Raw genomic sequence first — 13,257 nt, 5'->3', positions numbered from 1 at the left:
TAGTAAATTTTACTGGTTTATTCAAGTCGAATTAGTTACGACTTTTATAAATCCGATTATACAACAAAAAGTCGCGAAAAAACTCATATTTGAATGCAAAAAAAATATTTAGGGAACAAATGACAACAACTAGATAGTTTCTTCGACATTTAATTTTCCCAAAGAATAACTTAATAGATATTTTTTTTTGTTGAGCTATAAGATACCCCTTAATTCATCAAATGTTCTGCGGTACGATATTCCCAATCTCAGCTAGTTTTATATAAATCCGTTTCCAGTCAAGGCAGCAGGAATAAACCCTTCACTCCCATCACTTTTCCTAACATAAAACCACTCTGAGTCCACATCACTTTCACCCAATCCCGGAACCAACGTAACCACATCACCCTTATACACAGTTAACGTTTTATTCAACACACATCCAACGTAATCACTGTTTACAAGTAATAACGTTTGTCTTGTGAAATCTTTAACTATTCTTACATCGGACACAGATTTTGTTTTTAGGTATAAAGTGTCAAAGTCTTTTTCTGCGCAGGAGCTTCTAAACCGCCTACGTTTGTAGTTACATTCTGAACGAGTTCTGCCACGTATTTGCTCTTTCTCAGTGTCTGTGAGATTCCCGCATGGCTGAGGGTACAAGTCGGTGCTGCTCTCCCAACATGGAGTTTTCTTTTGAAGGGAACTCCTAAAACACATTAATAATGATTATTCGATTTAAACTTCGTGTTCAAAAAGTAAGCACAAGGCAATCTCTTCTGTCCCAAAGACCATTGTCTTGGTAGTAGTAGCAATAAATGTATTGCTGGATATTATAATTATTGTTTGACTACTCAGTTGAATACATTGCTTTAAAAATACTTTTTAATTTGAGACAAGGTAAAATCTTGTTTGACACAAATAAACATAAGTTTTCGTCTTTTTTGTGGTTCTATTCAAAAGTTTATCAAAAGCAGCAAAGCGTAAGGCTGGCTGGATGTATCGAACTCGCCTTCTCATTGTCAGTATAATATACAATGTGAGTGATATTTCCTCAGGTACGTAGCTGACGTGATGTTAAATGATACCGCCCATGGTCATTCTCAATGCCAGAGGGCTTGCGAGTGCATTGCCGGCTTTTTGAGAATTTGTTTGCTCTTTTATTGTAGGATCCTATGTCATATTGTTTCGGAAATACTCGACGGGCAGCTGGATCTACATAGCGGTGGTGCGCGGCAGATAATGCCTTAATGGTGGAATAACGGAGTTCAAGGCAATATTGAGTCGACCTCAGACTGAACACATAGCAGAGTTTCGACGTTAGACACCAGTTTGTGAATAGAAAAAGAATTATCATAAGCTGTTTTCTATTGGTTTAAGGTAAAGTATTATTAAATAAACCATTTTATTATTTAGAAAAAAGCAGTATTCTATACCTTGATGGTAATATACCCAAGGGAAGACAGGCGGTATATAAAACGTAGCCTTCATCGCCGTGTGGAGTTTGGGCATACAACCACTGTTGGTTCTTGAAGACTGCGTTGACCACCGTCCCCAAAGGCAACGACAACTCTCGTTGAAGATTCTTCTGCGTTTGGTATAAGGTGGTAGGAAACGCAATTACAACTGGTATGTTCCCTGGACGATCTAATGTTGCCTGCGGGAAATATCAAAGCTTTAATCGTTATTTTTCCTACAGGTGTGTTGTTTTTATTTCTATATTTATAATACCATTCGGTATCCTAGTAGATTAATAAATTTGAGATGCAAAAAGTACTTTGTATACTTATATGTAGTAGGTAAACGAGAAACAAAGCTAACGAAACATTTGCCCTAAAGTATCATTTGATTTCTGAGAAAATTCTTGCACGAATACCACAAGCATATTGTACGAAAATTTGGTTTAAATTACATGGGATAACCTGTACCCTCGTTAACCGCAAAACGTTATTTAAACCCATCGATATTTCGTAAATTACATACAATTTAGGGTTTGGTAAAAGTCAAACCAGAGATTAATTTAAATTGGTTTTTAAACAAAACGAACAACTTTTATTGTTTTTTGTGTTTTTTATACTTAAAATTATTTTTCGTTTATTTAATTACTTATTTACCGTTTATGACATAAAAAATAAGCCCAGATTGGTCTATTTTTTAATCTATTTTAGCTCCGTGATATTTATAGCGCCTGATGAATAACCTCGTGGCCTTGGCCTCCTAAATGATAAATCAAAATATTTCGTTATATTCAGTATTGAAGGCTGTATATAAATAAAACTATTCTAATATGTACGCATACCTCACTTAAAAAGCTGTCCAAATCCTTTATATCGTACCCAAACTTGGGGTGTTTCTTCTTTCTCCTGTGTCTGTGTCTATGTTTCTTCCTTATGTATTCTGTTTCATCACTTGAATCTGAACATGAATATAGTCCATTAAATTCATCACATGCACTCTTGAATCTGCGATTCGTCCAATCATTTTTCAGTCTCTCCCTACTTTTTCTATCTTTCTCCTCTGTGTATATAGACTTTTCGCTTTGGATTTTCTTATCTATATTCTCCTTTAGCACCCACGTGAGAGAAATTTTTGATTTGTGCCTGTGTGGAAGAGGCGTGGAGTGCCATAGACCCATATCACCAATTTCAGCGTACTCCGCTTCAGAAAAATTGCTACTTGTATTGGTGATGTCACAATTTGCTAATAGATCTATTACTTCGTGTACTGGGGTCGGGGTGGATGGAACCTATAACAAAGATTAACGTATTAAAGTTTTGCAGAATTTAAATATGCGAGATTGTAGCATGAAGGGCTGATTTAATAGCGAACTAAATAACATTAATTTTATTGACACTTAAATATCACAGAATACGACAATTATACAGAAAAATACATTTTAAAATGGGAGACCTTTATGTGCTATTCACATCAAGAAATAACTATTTAAAAACACGAAATGCGCTGTTCAAAATGATTCAAATTAGTATATCTTGTTACAACCTAGGTTTTACCTTTAACTACGAATAAAGTTTATCTTTCAAATACCTCGTTTTGTTGTTCATCATTTTCATTTTGTAATCCCTCGTCATTTACACTGTAAGGGGGTGGGAGATCTTTTGATAATATTTCTGGAAGTATAATATATTATTATTACTTTTTTTTAAATAAAAAACAAGATATAGATATATATATGCTAGCACAACATGGCTAGAATGATCGCACCTTGAGCAACATAAGCTATTTTAAATCGATTTCTTTACACTATAAATCCTCTACAAAGTTATGCAATCAATAAAAGGAAACACAACACCGTCGGATATGATTAAAGAGTTATTACCATGTTCAACTGAGCGAATTATTGGGCATAAACAATTATGAACAATGAGCCGATCGAACAATGTAGCTACCGAACTACGAGTGTGGTCATGACTTGAGACCGCCTACCGTCGCGCTTGGAAGCAAGTTCGAAACTGGCAGAGATCCTTTCCAAGCTAAATATTATCTTGATATAGTGGAGATTTATTTGTCAGCTACGAAAGCGTAGAGGTTAACGTTTCGTAGCGAAATTAAAATTTAGAACATTTGTGGTTATTTAAGAATTATAACATTAGTTTTTGTTATTTTAAAAGTTCTTTGAATTATAAACGTTATTTCAATTACTTAACACGCCACATTTTTCCTCGTGACATTCCTAAAGTATATAAAATTAATTCAATTACATATTATCATTACCTTGTAGGCTTTTTTGCACATTCAGCGAATAATAATAGCTCCTTTATCGGCTTAAACAATTCCATTGCAGCATTTATTAACATTTTATAAGTATCAAAATGTCTATATCAATTTATTAGGTTAACTGTTAGACGGATAAGAACAAATTCTCGTCTATAACAGTCCATCCGCTAATATGGTACGTCCATAATTGGATCTTAAAAAATCATCGTGATTTCTCACGAGGCGGTTTGAGAATACGCACGCTAAATGCCTCGAGGCTCGCCATTCGACAGTGCCTCGGTCACGAATCATTCATTATACTTCACTTTCTTAATTTAGATATACGAGCGTAACAATATGTAATTGCGGTTCAAAGGTCGTTCATTATCAAGGATCGATATTGTCTGACCAGTATGAAAAAATTACCTTGCAGGTTTTACTGATAGCATTTAATAGATACAGAACTAAAATATGGGATACGTTATAGGTATTTAAGATTATGAATAGTTTGTTTTTGTGTTATGTTTAATATGTTCAACGATTTTCATATTTAAATTAAATAAAATCGTTGAACAACAAAATGCTCTCTGTCACGATACGCTGATGAAAAGCACAGAAATATCCTCTTTACCGGTGAAAAAGTTTCACGATTGATGTTCTTCAATAACTTCTAACGTTCTACAATAAGCAAATGATAAAGTGTACGCTCACAGTTCTAAAGAAGCTGCTCATGTGATCAGACAGTTGCAAGGCTCATCATGCTGCGTCAGTGATGGTTTGGTGGGGCGTGTCTTATCAAGGAGTTACAAACGGTTGTGAAAAAGGAGTGAAAACTTCAGCTAAAGTGTATCAAGATACAGTCTTGGATCATGTTGTGAAACATCTGCGCAATACACTTTTAAAAATATACCGTGGACTTTCCAGCTGGATTCTGCACCAAGTCACAGGGCACGAACTACCCAAGCTTGGCTTGAAGTTAACTTTCTGGACTATATAAGATTTGAAGACTAGCCCTCATCTAGCTGAGACCTCAACCCTTCAGACTGGACTCAAATTATGGTCAGTTTTAAAGAAACTGGCCTGCTGTAAACGACACGGTGACATTGAGTCTCTTAAAGAAACTTTGGAGCAAGCAGTGGTGAAATTTCCCTTGGAAACAGTGCGTAAATTCATAAATTCATGGTCAAACAGATTAAAGGCCTGCATTAAAGTAAAGGTGGCCATTTCAATTCAAATTCAAATAGAGTATTTTCACTTTTTTGCTGAGACTAATAAATATGTCGGTATACATTTTAATAAATATTACATTACTTCATTTAAAAAAAATTGTAACAAAACTTATAGTTGGACTAGGTATATAACTTTATCATCTAATTTATAAATAGACAGTGTGAAATTTTAAAATATAGTCATCAGGATTTATTATACTCTGGTATATAGAGCCTTTTTAATGATATTTTCTAAAACTTACGCGTGTTACAGTAATTAGCAAAGTATATGTGGTACATGGTTTGTTAGACATAAATGTAGTAATGAGTAGCGGTGCTAAAAGGCAGTCTAAACAGTCCACTTGACGCTTTTAAATTAGATCGCATTCAACACCTGCGTTTGAACAAAGAAGTTTTTGAATAGTCTTAAATTTAACGAACAATACTTGCGGGAATAAAAAAGTTTTACGAACATAAAATCGTGCTTTATTTTCGTTATAACAACTACTTTAGCGTTTGCATAACTAAGATTAGATTCATAAGAGAAGAGAACATAAGATTCATAGTAAACTTAAAATATGATATATTCTATATATCACATATGGAAGCATGTAACGTGCTTTAAAAAGTTCATTATAAAAATACACAAACGGTAAACAGTATACAATATCAAATGTTTTCTCCTTGAATGTAATCTTAGCTACTAAGCCACAGCTTAATCTATATTGAAATCGTAATGCGTATATAATTACGCAAAGTTGATAGTTTTATGTGCTCTAGGTTTTTTCTTATCACTTTATTATGAGAAATTAAAATTTATTGGTTTTCAAAGAGTAACTGGTTAGGGGCTATCCATTGATCACGTGAGGTTCGAAAGGGGGGAGGGGTTCGGCCAAAGTCATGAAATATCACGGGTCCTAATTTTTTTGTCGTATTATATAATATGTCATAGTATATTATTGTAAAGCCGCTTGAGGTGTAACCCGGACTCGCCGTTGCCAGGCAAGGAACGAGGTACAATGTATGTTTTTAGCATGATTACACCAACCAACATCGATATTTTGCGATTTACTCTTAAGTAGACTCCTTTAAATAGTACCGGCGACTAGAGAGTTTGGTGCTTTTTCGCACACCGCAACAGTATCGCAATACAACGAGAAGATACTGGCACTTTAAAGGATAGACAGGAAACTATTATTAAGAAAACGTTGCTTATGTTTTTAGTTCCTTTTCTTGTAATTGAATGAACCACTATAAACAAATGTAAACGATTTGTGGTGATAACACGAATTGAAAAAAGGATTTAATTGTATATTGTAACACGAAAAGTAAGGATTTAGATTATCCGGGTACCCAATAAATGTATTTATTTATTGTATGTTTACAGTTACAATGCTATAGCACGACACAATACTACATATAATAATAATATGCCTTTATTTATCCACATCTAGTCTACTCAAAAATACAATTTTATTATTCTAAGATACGGCCTCCGTCCGGGAGAAGGCTTCCTACAAGTTTTTCCATCCTATTTTATCCTTTGTAGTCAGCATTAAATTTTTGCCAGATATATTCAGAGAGCAATAATACTGCTAGACAATTCTACAATTGATAAGAAAGTTCTTCATCTTATAACTAATAATAGAACACGCTGCATAGAAACGAATAATTAATATTACATGTATTATAAATACATAGAAACTTTACACAAACAAAAGGACTTTTCTACATAATTAAGAAATATATTACAACAAATATATTTAATTGTCCATATTGTTTCACTTATTATTTCTCAGAATATGATTTGTATGCATTGGGTTCGAAGAAATTGGAAAATGATACGTATTGGTTATCCGCGACAATCGACACCACAACAATCCCGCTATTCGCTAAAACTGCATTTACCCATGTTACGTCGCCACAACGCCTCTCATTTCACGCTTTTATTATTTCATTTAAATTTTTATTGCTGAAAGTGTAGTTTATTACAATTATGTAATGTTTTTGGAAATTAAATGAGCGTTTTATTATGACATTGTACTACACTTAATGAGTTAAATGGTTCGAGACTGTTTTGTAACATTCATAATGGGTTTTAGAATTCTTTCATAATATCAAGTAAATATTATCCAATAAACTTGTAGCTGTAATAAAATAATGCCATTTTACCCGGGAATTCGGGGATTAGTGGAACCCCGTTTTAATAGACACAAAAAGGAAAACAAGACTTTTAAAAAAAACAAGCGAACGCTATGGCCCATGGGATTATCTTTATCTCGATTCTGTACATTATTTTCGTAAGAAATTTCTGCTGCTGAGTTAATTTATAAAATGTTACAAAGGATATCAAAATATGTACAATACGAAAAGGAAAAAGTATCGGTATGCCAGGAACGCGCCCTACGGAAGGGAATGCGAAGGATTCACGACTGCCGAAAACGTGCGTACGAGTGACACACCGTGACACGCTGTGTGCACGCGCCTATTGTTGTGTCAAATTATAATTTTTATGGCGCGAAATATTTAAAAAGTTTGGATGAAATATACGACCAGAAACATACGAAAAATTTTGATATAGGTAATATTTCCGTAACAGAAAATATATTTCAAAACGTGTTCGTCGCTTTATTTAGAATTTCTTAAATAATTTGACATTTATACATGTAAGAATAGAAGGTAACTTATAAAAAATAAATTTTCCTATCAAGAAATTCGTGTATAAGCAAAAAATATATTGGGCACCTCATGAGGGCAGGGGTCAACCCACCCACTCCCACGCATCTTAACTAAGATCATTATCAAAAAATTATAAAGTTAAGCCCATAGACGATTTGTTAGTAACGCCTTCATCAGATACAAGATACATGTGAACGTAATAATCATTGCCATATTACATACGAAATTAATTAAATAATTTTTGTATATTAAATAACTCTGATGAACTCGCATTTTAAATAAGTAATAGTTATAAGAACTGTAACTTTTGGATTTTGTCAAATTAATTATTTACTAAGATACGTTAGTTGGCGTCCTTATCCGAAACCGGTAATTCTAAACCAAAGCTACACAAAAGCGTTATTGTTAGATCTATTTCGAAGAATGTTTTAGTAGCTCTCAATTTAAAAAATGAAGCAATTTGTTTTAAGTTCTGTTAATTGCGATTAAAATACTTGCGTAGCCAACTAAATTTATAAAACTTTTTTGCTCTATGAGTACAATCAATAATCTCCATTTCCAAATCAAAATATTTATTTTTGCTCTAATTGCGCGGGTATATTAGGATGCGATGCAATCAGTGGTAAGTGCGAAAGAGTTCATGATTGCAAAGCTGGTCGGGACTGGTAGGGCTCGGGATGAAATTAAGGGTGCTCTCTATAATTGTGCCGTGAGAATGAACGGATGCGTAAGCGATAGCACGAAAGAAATGAAATTATATTTTAGGAGTTCCCGAGCTACTTGGATAAATTTCATATTATATTTTAAATGTTGCACCGACGTCTTTAATAAGTAATGAGGCAGATATATATATATCTAGCCAATTATATATATATAATATATAAATTGGCTTTAGATTTCAAATTGTTATTCTGATATGACCGTGTTCCTGAATTGTTTCCTATTAGATTAGGATAGGATTTTGAGAGAGTTGAGAGAAGAGATACAAAAACAAAAATGAGAACCTAGGAATTCCATGAAACCTTAACCCTCAAGTTATTTAAAATTAAGCAAATTAAACTTATGTAAATGTCTTATTAAATGAGTAATTTGTAATCACTGATTTTGCTTACCCTCCCAATTCTATATACGAGTCAGCAAGAACAAGACACGCAAATGCAATTCATGAAATAGTAACTCGTTCTGTACGTCGAAAACTTATCAACATTAAAATTTAAACGGATTTCGTAAAAATCATACCATGAAGAGGTTGTTATTCGACGTTCTCGCACAGGCTATTACAATGAATTAATCATAGGGATAGCCCTATATTTTCTTCTTGGAGAGCCAAGAAGACAATTTTTGTCGCTTGTCACAGACAAATTAATTTGATGCTACATATATCTTGTTGTATCTTAGTTTTCCTTCTAATTACTTGTTAACGTCCAACTCAGACTACAGTTTGATTTCTAGCGCCAACTTTCAAAGGGAAGCTGCTGGAAGCTGGGATGATCCTCTTTGCAAATCTGAATTCCAATCCGCATTGCCATCAGCCTCCGCTTAGAAGTGCCCATATATACTTCCCATAAGTGTCTCTGTGGCTTTAAAGTAGTAGCCTTGGACACTATGGCCTCCATTGCCAAAACAATGCAGTTATTTTTCATGATACGCCGCTCTCTTGCCTCCGTCAATGAACCAGCCATTTTGTAGTCATCGCTAGAGACTGTCGTTGATCCCTTGGAAGATGGGATGGGCTTTGGTATGAGATGCTACTTGTGTGGACACGTTTGCTCCGTTTCACCTCCCTCGGACAAGCAAAAAATTTGGGGCGGCCGCAGGGGAGGCGGAAACTAATAAACGGCTCAAATAAAAGTCTTTCGTTCAAGTACGATTTTGTTCTCTTTGGAGTAGGGGTTCAAGTGCACAGGCTCTAATTAAAGATTTAAGTTGGCACCTGGTAGATAGTATTGGAGACCTCAGAACTGGTGCTTTCCTCGCTCAACAAAAGAGTATCGCAATACAGCGAAGAAATGCCGCCAGCGTTGAGGTCAGGGCCAAATTTTTTAAATTTGTCTGAATTTTCGTTTTATTATTTTTTAAATATTTTTATTATTACTATGTAGGTTAAGATGTAAATACTGTATTTGATTGTTGTTTAGTTACATGAATAAATGAGCTTAAAATTACTTATTTATGATTTTATTTACTATGTCTAGTAGTATTTAGTGTCTAGAAACTGAGTCTTAAATAAAACGTTATTTTCCGAGTTCTGTATAGATTTCTAAATAGCAGATGAAAGGGAATCTTGCGGTCAGTGGAACACTTTCAAGTGTCGCAAATCACCGCACTGTGACGAATAAGTAATGATGTTTGAATTAGACACGGATCAGCCCCCGACTGACAGCTAGATACAAATAAATTCGCCAAGCATTCTACTTACAAGTTATTTAAGGTGTTGGTCCGGATTTGGCTTTTAAATTAAAAACCGGATCATGATTGTTAAATTGTCTTTATTTACGGGAAAACAATCTCAATAGAAATATAAATGAACAGCATTAAAAAAAAGTCAACCGTTTCGGATTGATATGATTGATTGACGAGTTTCAAAAAGACGTTTTAACTCAAATGTATGTTTTTTTGTATGTTGAAAATATTACGTTTATTTAGTTTGTTACCCTACAAGAATGAATGGTTACGCGCAATTCATGATCATATTATCTTTTAATTATTTGGAAAAACAACAAAATACATTGGGGTATTTAAAAGTGGCTATATGTCATTTGAAAAGCCTATTTCGATGCCTCCAAATTTAAGTCTTTAGCCATAAGAGCCAAAATATATTAGTTATAATATAAAGATTTCAGAAGAATTTTTACTAGCAGTTTCTTGTGTTAAAATTCTATAGCAACGGTCTACGTGGTTTGCAAAAATATTTACCGTCTGGAATGCGAGCTACAAGCATGCTATACAAATCGGAAAATCGATCTTTAACACATAATTTAAGATTTGCAACACATGAAGTAATGTATAAAGTATTGCACATCTAAAATAATGTATACTAATAAAAAATGCATATACTACATATAGACTTAGGAGGAGCTTTTTGTTTATATAATTATTTATTATTTTTGTAGATGAATTTGAGTTATCTAAGTTTGGTGTCGAACGAAGACCTTTTGTTATGTTAAAGAGGTTAGGTTAGTATATACCCATATACGTGGGCACATATTGTTAATGATGTCACAATTTTCGTTATTGTTTTTGTTTTAATTCCTGTTTTGGTCAATATTTATCAAATTGGTCGATGATGTTACTGATATACCCGCATTTCAAATATACTAGCCACATATCGCAAATATTAGCAAAGGATGAATAAAATAATTTCGTTGAGCGAAACTTTTTAACGGTAAGCATGTTGTTGGAGTCAAGAAAATAATAAATGATATAAATCTTCACACGCAGAATTCCGATCTTTGCAGAAAACCTAAACGTGGAAAAATGTACGGTCAAGAGTGCACTTATGAAATGGATAAAAATTATTTATTTGTGGTGGCCGCAATTAGTTGGGCGTGGAGTCTGTGCCGGCGACCTACGACCCAGCCTGTCCGACGCCACAGCATACCTTCCGTATAGTAATACAACATTTTCGATCATTCAGATCAGCCTTTCATTAACATAAAACACATGATATATACCGTAATATGTTAAAATCATTTCAAGAATTGTTTATTTATTTCGTTGAAACAACTATAATATAAATATTGCCAAAGATACATACATAATATACACAATAAGGTTTAAACATTTTAGAGACTTAGGAAGGATTGTATGTATTAAGGCCTTTGTCACTAAAACTAATTCGTAAGTGTTGTGTGATTGTGTGAAGATTATTAACAGTCCCTTTAAGGCCGCCTAATGCACAAGGCTTAATGACAATTATACTTTTTTTTCTACCTCGAGACGTTGAAGCATGAAAAAATCATTATCTAGACTCTAGAGGCTAGATATATTTCTCAGTATGTAAAATGTTAGGGTGAATCCTTTAATAGTTTTACGAGGTACTTAAGTTACGCAAAATTGATTTTCTTCTTAGTGAAAGAACTTTTATTTAGCTTTAGTTCCTGTCAGGGTTTTAATGTAAATATTTAACGCATTTGTCTAATACCGTATTTAACTGGGCGACTGTTAACAAACTGCCAGTGCTATTACTGTAAATCTTAACCATTTTAAGAATTGAATTACTGTATTGTATCCACTGTAACATACTTGTCCTCACCCTGGCCGGCGAAAGAATTCCAAAATTGACTTACACCTTTAAATTATCTCGCGATCACGAACTCACCTACTTTTTGTTACAAACGGGTTTCTTAACGTCAGGAAATTTAAATTAATAAATGCAAATGAATATGTTTTAAATTAATTAGGTACATAATTGTACATATACAATGATCTTTATTTGTTTTATCAAAAATTTACGCCCAGAAGACCGTGGGATACCTCTTATTAATAATGTTGATCGACTCAAAGATAAACTTTATGCAAAATATCTGGGAATTTTGTGTGTATTTGCTGGTTTGAACATTCATTACTTTTATTTAACAACTACATTTTTTTTAAATTAATGATACAAAACCTGTGGGCATTCAAGTTTTAATTTAACATAAACATTGTTTTTTCATAAAAAATCAAATTAAAATATTTTTGTTATTAAGATCATCTAATGTTGAAAGCTTAGGCCCCGAGGACCTGCGTTCAAACAGAAAATAAAAATATTGCACTTTTAGCATTACAGCCCACTTTATTTAGAGTTATTTTTTTCTAAATACTAAAGCGTATTACTTTGCGACGCTAACAATAAAAATAATCTGTCAGCAAAAATGCCAATTAACACTTTTCCAGGAACCTATCCCTAGTATTGCATTCCAAAGCCGCTTTAACGGCTAGTAACGCATATGGCGTTTAATCTGAAGGTGCTGCCTTCAACTCCCAGGAAAATAAAACCGGGTCGCTATGTATAGAAGTAGTGAATTTATATTTAAAAAATATCAGAGTAGGTTGCAGGACCGTAGTGTTTTAATAGTACATAGTTATTACCGAAATAGAAGTAAAAATATAACCGTGATTTTTTGGCAAATTACGCCTTAGGATAACCCTTTTAATATCACGTATTAAGGTGTTTGTCCGTCCATTGGGTCATGTGGTAGACCAATTATTTTGTCTTGTTTTACTGAAGAAAAATTCTTATGATAACTTCAATAACGAAATATTTAATATTAATATTTTCTGTTTTTTAATAAATTAATCCTATTCCAGTCTTGGAGCAATAAAAAGTGCGTCAACAATGAAGCTATGGAGTCGTAAACAAACAATTTGACTTACTCTCACGTAGCTTCTGAAGAAACCTCCTCATATCTGAGCAGGTGCTCTTTGGCACGCGCCTGAATCACTAATGCGCCGGCTGCAGCGTCACGCTCTGATGACGAGGGTACGTCACGGACCACGAGGTGCATAAACTTGCAAAGGGCGTTACTCATATATTAGTCACAACCTTTGAAAGTATTTGTGCTGAATCAAGGCCTTCGCAAATGTCCTTTAAGAGCATTTTAAACAAATGCTGCGTCATCTTTTGGTACGCTTTCTGGACTCCGTGGTCATGCGTACGAATGATATATCGCAAGTAAAACGCCGTGTACATGTC

At 33.8% G+C, this 13,257-nt stretch overlaps 1 protein-coding gene across 1 annotated transcript; it reads right to left on the bottom strand.

Annotated features, from left to right (window-relative positions):
- Positions 1-134: 134 nt before the first annotated feature.
- LOC123720801 lies at positions 135-12,994 on the bottom strand. Its single transcript, XM_045677563.1, has 5 exons — positions 12,939-12,994; positions 3,025-3,107; positions 2,279-2,725; positions 1,416-1,636; positions 135-688 (listed from the first exon to the last, which is right to left on the bottom strand). The coding sequence occupies exons 1-5, from the start codon at positions 12,967-12,969 to the stop codon at positions 259-261; spliced, it is 1,212 nt and encodes a 403-aa protein (XP_045533519.1). The 5' UTR covers positions 12,970-12,994; the 3' UTR covers positions 135-258.
- Positions 12,995-13,257: the final 263 nt, after the last annotated feature.

The sequence above is a fragment of the Pieris brassicae genome, chromosome 2, assembly GCF_905147105.1.
Source record: "Pieris brassicae chromosome 2, ilPieBrab1.1, whole genome shotgun sequence".
NCBI classification, from domain to species: Eukaryota; Metazoa; Arthropoda; class Insecta; order Lepidoptera; family Pieridae; genus Pieris; species Pieris brassicae.
This window is presented reverse-complemented; position numbering and strand designations above follow the sequence as displayed.

Coding starts and splice junctions, on each gene's coding strand:
- LOC123720801 (XM_045677563.1), bottom strand. CDS start 12,969: ATGAGGAGGTTTCTTCAGAAGCTACGTGAGA. Junction 1,637..2,278: donor TGGACAGCTTTTTAAGTGAG/GTATGCGTACAT, acceptor TATTTCCCGCAG/GCAACATTAGATCGTCCAGG. Junction 689..1,415: donor TTGGGTATATTACCATCAAG/GTATAGAATACT, acceptor AATGTGTTTTAG/GAGTTCCCTTCAAAAGAAAA.